The sequence below is a fragment of the Triticum aestivum genome, chromosome 6B (genome assembly GCF_018294505.1).
Source record: "Triticum aestivum cultivar Chinese Spring chromosome 6B, IWGSC CS RefSeq v2.1, whole genome shotgun sequence".
Lineage (NCBI taxonomy): Eukaryota > Viridiplantae > Streptophyta > Magnoliopsida > Poales > Poaceae > Triticum > Triticum aestivum.
In genome coordinates, this window is record NC_057810.1 from 716406849 (window position 1) to 716414099 (window position 7251).

Below are 7251 nucleotides of genomic sequence, written 5' to 3' on the forward strand. Positions count from 1 at the left end.
GGACGTCGGCGACGATGAGGAAGAGGTAGGGCGAGCTCGGGTCCCCCTGGCGCAGCCCGCGGCGCACCGTAAACCACTTCCCAGGTACACCGTTGAGGAGAACTGCCGACCAGGAGGACTTAAAGATCAAGTCCATCAAGGCACACCATCTGTCGGGGAAGCCGCGCACCACGAGAATTTTCCGGAGCGCCCCCCAGTCGACCGAGTCGAATGCCTTGGCAAAGTCGAGCTTGAAGACAAGAGCGGGGGCGCTACACCTATGGCAGCACTGGATCACCTTGGCGGCGTACACGAAATTTTCGAAGATGCTTCTCCCCGCCAAGAACCCGGACTGGTCGACTCATGGATGGATTGCCGGCCGGACGAGGTTTTGCTAGCTAGGGTTTGGGTTAGGCGTGTCTTGTCTTGTCTTCTCTATTGCGATGAAGGCTTCTCTTCTCTTCTTTTACGCCTTGCCAGCACCGTATATGAGTCGGGAAGGATCGGTTCAACTTGAATATCTTCCAAGAGACGTAGCACGTGCAGAGATTTTGGACCACGCACACCACAATTCGACCTTAGGCTCAACTACCAACGGACACGATCTGGCAAAACTATTTATTTGTTATATACAACTCGCCTCCATCGATCGCCACCTATCCTCTTCGTTGCTCTCCATCGGCGCCTTCTCGATCCGATCGAGTTGATCGATCTGCTAGGTGCCTCCTCGACGGCCGGCCAGACCCAGATGGGCCGGACCCACGGCAGCATCGACGGCAACAACATAGGCTTCCCGTACGACGTGCTCCTCGACGTTCTCCGCCTGCCGGCCAAGTCTCGGCACGTCTGCAGCCGTGGGTGGGATCGTCGACGCCCACAAGCTCCTCCTCCCGTACTTCTTCCCCCGCGGCCCCTTCCACGGTATCTCGACCAATAACTTCGGTTGCCGCCACAAGTCCTTCTTCGCCGCGCTACCGCCACGCTCGGACCGGCCACACATGACAGCTAATGTATACGGTGAAAACTAAAATTGGTAATTGTATATTAATCATTTAAGAATAAGTGTTAGCGATCCAGTAGAGGTATTATTATCGAGTGAACGACTAGCGCGCCTCTCGCGTCGGCCCCCTCGCGGGCGACTCGGGGGGGTCTAGCCGCCGCCGCCGCCAGTGACTCCTCCCGTTCCCGTCCTCCCCTCTGCTGCCGCAGGTGGTCGGCGCAGGGCTAAGCCCGTGCGTGCGACGCGGTGGCGGAGGGCCTCTCCCCTCTCCCCCGGATCCATGGGTGGCACGGGCGCCCAAATTCACGGAGGTGCGGCCCCTACTTTGGCCCACGGCGGCGCAGCGTCCCAGCGGCGACGCCTGTGGTGGTGCCGATGGGAATCGAATGTCATCATTTTTATCTCCTTGCTCCCCGTGAGGCGCGCACACACATATAGTCATAGGACCTGGGGGCCTATGTCGCTGAGTTTGCCCTAGGGCCTTCGGAAACATAGGGACGGCCCAAACAAATATAGTGGTACACATAACATTTTATTTGGATACAAATATTTATGTCTTGAAGTTATTAAACTCTAGATCGAGAGCTAATAGATCAAGCTGCCTAGCTGGCAGCATATGTATATTTTATGTAGTTACTCCGACGGGACAATGCATGATGGACGGCGATTGAGAGCTGCTGCTAGCTAGTAGCATGGCATGGCACGACCTTGGCACGGAGTGGGCGCTTCATGACTATGGTGAGCTCCAGCGTCTCAGTGAAGTCCACCGGCTCGCCGGGCACCTCGCTCCACTGGAACGCCCTCACCATGGTGGCCACAAGGAGGTTGACGTGCAGTAGCGAAACATCGATGCCAGGGCACATCCGGCGGCTGGCGCCGAACGGCATCATTTTGATCTCCTTGCTCCCCGTGAGGTCCAGGTTCTCCCCCTCGCCGCCGGGCAGGAACCGCTCCGGCCGGAACTGTGTGGGGTCCGGCCACACCTTTTTGTCCATGGCCATGTCGCCCAGCGTGAAGTTCACTGACACCTCTTTGGGCACGGTGAAGCCGTCTAGCACCGTGCCGTTCTCACCGGCAGCCGCGTGTGGCAGGATGAAGCGTGCCGGTGGGTGCCGCCTCAGCGATTCCAGGACCACCGCCCGGAGGTACGGCAGGTGCTCCTCCTCCCGGACCTGTAAAAGTTTATGTTCTTTAAGAAAAAATAAAAAAAAATCAAATGTGTTCTTTGAATTCGCACAAAATTTGCCCGAGCTAGACCTGGCCGTCGGCGACGCTGTTTATTTCGGCCCGGAGCTTCGCCTGGATGTCCGGCCGTGTGACGAGGTTCGCCATGGCCCACTGCAACATGTTTACCGTAGAGTCGACGGGCCCGGACAAGAGTTCGGTGCACAAGGCGACGATCTCGCCGTCCGTCAGGTGCCTGCTGCTGCCATCTTGCTCCGGGATGCGGAGGCTGATGAGCGAGTCGACGTAGCAATCCATTTCAAAGCTCTTGCCGGAGGCGTTGCGCCGCGCACGGCACGCTCGTATCAGCGGGATGAACACCTCCTCCTGCCGCCGGCGCATGGACAGCATCCTCTGGTACCGTCGCCAGAAGAGGAGCCTGCTCACCTTGGGGCTTGACCCGAACACCTGGAACCCCACCACCTCCTTGAGAAACTGCCTCTGCAGCGACGTGAGTGCCGCGATGGAGGCATCGTCGAGCCCCTGGCCGAAGCACATGCAGGCAATCACGTGGAAGACAGCGTCGTGCAGGAGCCCCTCGATGACGACGACCCCTTTGCCGCTTCGCATCTGTCGTGCGATGCCGTCGACGATGCCCGAGGCGGCGCGGCCCCGGGCGGCGGCGTACCGCGGGATGCTCGACGGGTGGAGCGCCCGGCCGGTGAGGTTTTGCCGGAGCGCGCGCCACAACGGGCCGTACGCTGCAGACGTGATGTTGTGCTGATCACTAGAGAAGATGCGGGTGGCCAGGTTGGCCGGAGGCCGGTTGGCGAAGGCGGAGCCGAGCTGCACGAGGACGCGGTGCGCCACGGCCCTGTCGGCGACGAACACGACGGGGAAGGATGGGAGGAGGTAGAGCGTGAAGACGGGGCCGTACCATGAGCGTGCCACGCGGACTACCGACTCGATGTTCACGCTTGTCCAGGCGAGCAACAGCAGCGGGCCAAAAGCTGTGAGCGAGGTCGGCCCAGGCGGGAGGAACGAAGAGCCCGCCGCCTTGCATTTGCGCAGGGATGAGAACACAAGGGACAGGGTGAGGCACAAGGTGATGGAGAGGGAGTAGTACACCCACTCCTCCATAGCCGCCTCAAGATGCCTAAGCTACCTTCGCTTCTTCGTTCCTTTTTATAGAGTAGTGTCGATCGGCAGCAACACATACGTGTACGTCCTCTGAGACTGGTAGGGCAGTTTAAAATTAGTTAAATATGGCCACGACAATCACGCTGATAGCTCTTGCCATGGGTACAGCTCAGGCTGGACGTGGCGAGCGGGCTTTTGGCCCGGCTCGCGGCCCGCGAAGGACCGGACCGAACGGTCCTGGCCCGGTAAAATACTTGGTCGGTCCGAGCTCAAGAATCAGGCCTGAGAAATCTTCGGTCCGGTCCTGTTTTTGACCGAGCCGACCGAGCAGACCGACAATCCCAGCGGCGACCTGCGCGAAAGGAGTAGTGGAGGAGCAGTGTAGGGAGCGCTGCACCTTCCCGCCGTCGTCGACCGTCGCCGTCTTCACCTGCCCGTAGTAGACTGCCTCCTCTACGTCTGGCCGCCGTCGATCATGCCAGTTTACAACTGCTGTCGAAGTTTCACAAAATACAGTTTCGTCAGATGTAGCAGTAAGATGTTAGAATTCAGTTTCGTCAGACAATACAGTTTTCTTCAGTTTCGTCAGAAAATACAGTTTTCTTGGAAGAGCAACCATGGCAGCCGTTTCAGCACAGCACGAACGTAACGCAAGCCACCATCTGGGAGCAACAATCGATCGGTCGTGATTTTTTGATCGTGGGAGAAAAGCTCAACCGTGATTTTCGCATCCAACTAATCAGGCAAGTATTTTTGAAAGGCAAGGAGTAGATGTAATAGCGCCCAATTCCTATAATCATGGGCCATCACCCCACGTTGCAGTTTCCTTTTTTATGCAGTCGAGATGGAAACAAAAAATACGACGGAATCACGATTTGATCCGAAACTCATGGCGCCATTTGAGGAAGAACTCGACGTCAGGTTTGATCCTCTAATCACGGCAAGGCCCATAAACAGAAAATCTTGGCCGCATACTCGTTCTACATTACTTGCATGCAATAGGGAAAACTGCTAATGAACAAATATCTGCAGGTTCGTGGGTAACAGGCGCGCCGCCCAGCGCACACCTCGCCCACCTTGCCGCCGGCGCTCTCGCCCACCTTGTCACAGCACCAGCGCACGTCGCACACCTCGCCGCTGCACCCGTGCAAGTCGCCGCCGGTGGTCGTTGGCCGGTCCGCTCGGTCCGGCCCGGGCTTGGCCGCTGCCGGTCCGGTCCCAGAAATCAGGACCGTCGTGATGCTCGGTCCGGTCCGGTCCGGACCGCCGGCGGCCGGTCCAAACGACGGCTCGGACCGGGACCGGACCGGCCCGGACCGTGTCCACCCTGAGGTACAGCTAACGCTGGTCCTCCATCCATCACTACTGGTCGATCGGTCATCGCATCTCACATCTGCTATACATGTACTCTCTCCATTTCTTAATATAGGTCCTTTTAGATATTTTAATAGAGACTACTTCCTCCGTTCCATAATGTAAGACGGTTTTTGACACTATACTAGAGTCAAAAACCGTTTTACATTATGGGACAAAGGAAGTACATATGAAGCAAAATAAGTGAATCTATACTCTAAAATGCGTCTATATCCATGCGCATGTAGTCTTTATTAATATCTCTAAAAGGATTCATATTTAGAAACAGAGGGAGTAATTGACATATACACAGCACAACAGGAAACAAACACTTGTGATGCATGGCAGCATGGGTCCAAGTTGTTAGTTTGGCATGACCCCGCAGCTAAGCCAAGACAAGGGAAAACTACGCAGGTTCGCCTGGTTTGATCATACGATCGCACGATGAGTATTTCTTATAGGCATGTATAGGCGACGGTTCATATAAGCACTACATACTTTAATTATGTACTCCTCCATATCTAAATATAAGTTTTTTTAGAAATTCTAATATAAACTACATACGGAGCAAAACGAATGAATCTACACTTAAAGCAACATTCAGGCAAGTCTCTGTCACTACAACAGTACATCCACCAAGTTTAAAAATGGTTCCCAACTTACCTCCATGGAAAATTCCAAGGAAATAATGGATTCACACAGCTTTAAAGTAGGCTTTTCTGAAAAGAAAATCTAAATTGAATTAGAACACAATTTACAAAATTAAGGCGACTGAGAGAAAGATATGAAAAAATTCCTGAAATTCTCATAACATTTGTACTCTGATTGACAACAGAAAAAAGAAGATCTAAATAACAATAATTGGAAGGATACAACATCATTTTCTTAAAATAAAATTAGCTAGTTGAGGCTGTAAGAACAACAGACCAAGCTTTCATGGTCACACGCACCAATTTAGGTCGAGACCTACCGGTTTAATCAGTTTCAGTTGGTCATGATGGCCGACATGAAGCAAAAAAGAGTGGATTATATATAGTATGATCAGTCAGACGCATGTCCAGACGCTCCAGCTTCATGCGTGCCTCATCAGGCAGAAAATGGCTGCTCTCCCAGGCTACTTTCAGGCAGTGCTTTTTACCAGGCATGCAACCGAGGTCACGAACCAAACTGCCAGTCCTCCATGCCTCAAGATGCCTAAGCTAGCCACCTTCTTCTTCTTATTTTATAGAGTAGTGTCGATCCGCAGCGAGTGATTGAGTGGCCAGTGGCAACAACACATACTGGAGTGTGGAGGCAGCTGTTGGTTTCGATGTGTGCAGAGATCTCTTGGAAACCTTTTGTAAATTTTATTTTCTTGGGATCCTAGCTGCATAATTTTTGGGATATATGTCTTCGTCCAATTTGTCTAGCAGTCTCCACGTATGTTTGTACGGGTTGCACTATATATATTTAATATAATGCGTGCTTATATAAAAAAACACATACGTGTACATCATCTTAAACTTGCAGGGCAGTTTAAAATTAATTATGGCCACGACAATCACGCTGATAGCTCTAGCCATGGGTACGTAAATGATACTTTAGTTCAGTTAACTAAAGTCACGACACTTTTTTAAAATAAAATATCCAGGCAGGCTTCGGCCCGTTGCAATATGTGTCAAATACAACCGTTTGATTGTTTGCTAATCATATTGTTATAGTCAATGTTGAGGAAATCGTTAACTGGTAGCTGCTCGGCTGGCTGGCGAGTAGGGGATTAAAAGGCTAATCGGCAAGTTAATCAGTCATTTAATCAATTAATCGAACGATTTATCGGTTTATCGGCTACTCGGTGACCCTACGAGTAGGGATTAATCGGCAAGTTAACTGGTTAATCGGAAGAATTCTTGAACAGGGGTTATAGTGCAATCTAATCAAATATTAGTATCCCCTTGTTGGACAATGAATTGTTTAAAAGGCTCGTCACAATTCTCCATACACACATACAAGTACCTTTAAGTAAAGAACCATTTATGTATCAACAATAGTAAAGAACTATTACTATGACAAATCAAGTGTCAGTTCACAGAATTGAGAAGATGCAAGTGTTGTTCACAAAAGTGAGAAGAGGCCATTGTTAGACTTCAGTGATAGTTGCCTTGAGGGACTATGAAGAATAAGATGAAACAAGCAAAAACTGTTGGAGGTGGACGAACAACGCTCAGGCGCGCTTGCTATCAAATGTGAGTCTGATCGTTGACAACTAATAAATCGGCAACATCAAACCAATAGAGCCAATGCCAATGTTGTTATAATCTCGCCCCTTTACCCATGTTTGGAAGTTCACACATTCCCCTTCTATCTGGCTTTCCTATTAGAAGCATCACACCTGTATAAAACATCACATTTAGATATGCTATATAAGAAACAACATCAAGATTCACAAGGTATGCTTGATTTGTAAGAAACCACCGACCTTTATTTAAAAGTTGGAAAATATTGCGGTCCATATCATATATATGATTACCTTGGTTGAAGAAGAGTAGACTGGTTACATATCAAGAACTGCTACTGCTATCCACTCTTGCTTCCCTTCACACTCTAAGGATGTAGTCATTAGCATCAAAACCTTGCAT

General features: G+C 51.3%; 1 protein-coding gene across 1 annotated transcript; it reads right to left on the reverse strand.

Moving 5' to 3' along the window:
- Positions 1–1465: 1465 nt before the first annotated feature.
- Positions 1466–3284, reverse strand: LOC123135140 (cytochrome P450 89A2). The gene is made up of 2 exons (XM_044554238.1): positions 2237–3284; positions 1466–2151 (listed from the first exon to the last, which is right to left on the reverse strand). The coding sequence occupies exons 1-2, from the start codon at positions 3281–3283 to the stop codon at positions 1660–1662; spliced, it is 1539 nt and encodes a 512-aa protein (XP_044410173.1). The 5' UTR covers position 3284; the 3' UTR covers positions 1466–1659.
- Between the last annotated feature and the right edge of the window lie 3967 nt (positions 3285–7251).

Bases quoted from the DNA above. Each gene is read 5' to 3' on its own strand.
- LOC123135140 (XM_044554238.1), bottom strand. From the start codon at position 3,283: ATGGAGGAGTGGGTGTACTACTCCCTCTCCATCACCTTGTGCCTCACC. The intron at 2,152-2,236 runs GTCTAGCTCGGG...AAACTTTTACAG, and splicing joins ACAGCGTCGCCGACGGCCAG to GTCCGGGAGGAGGAGCACCT.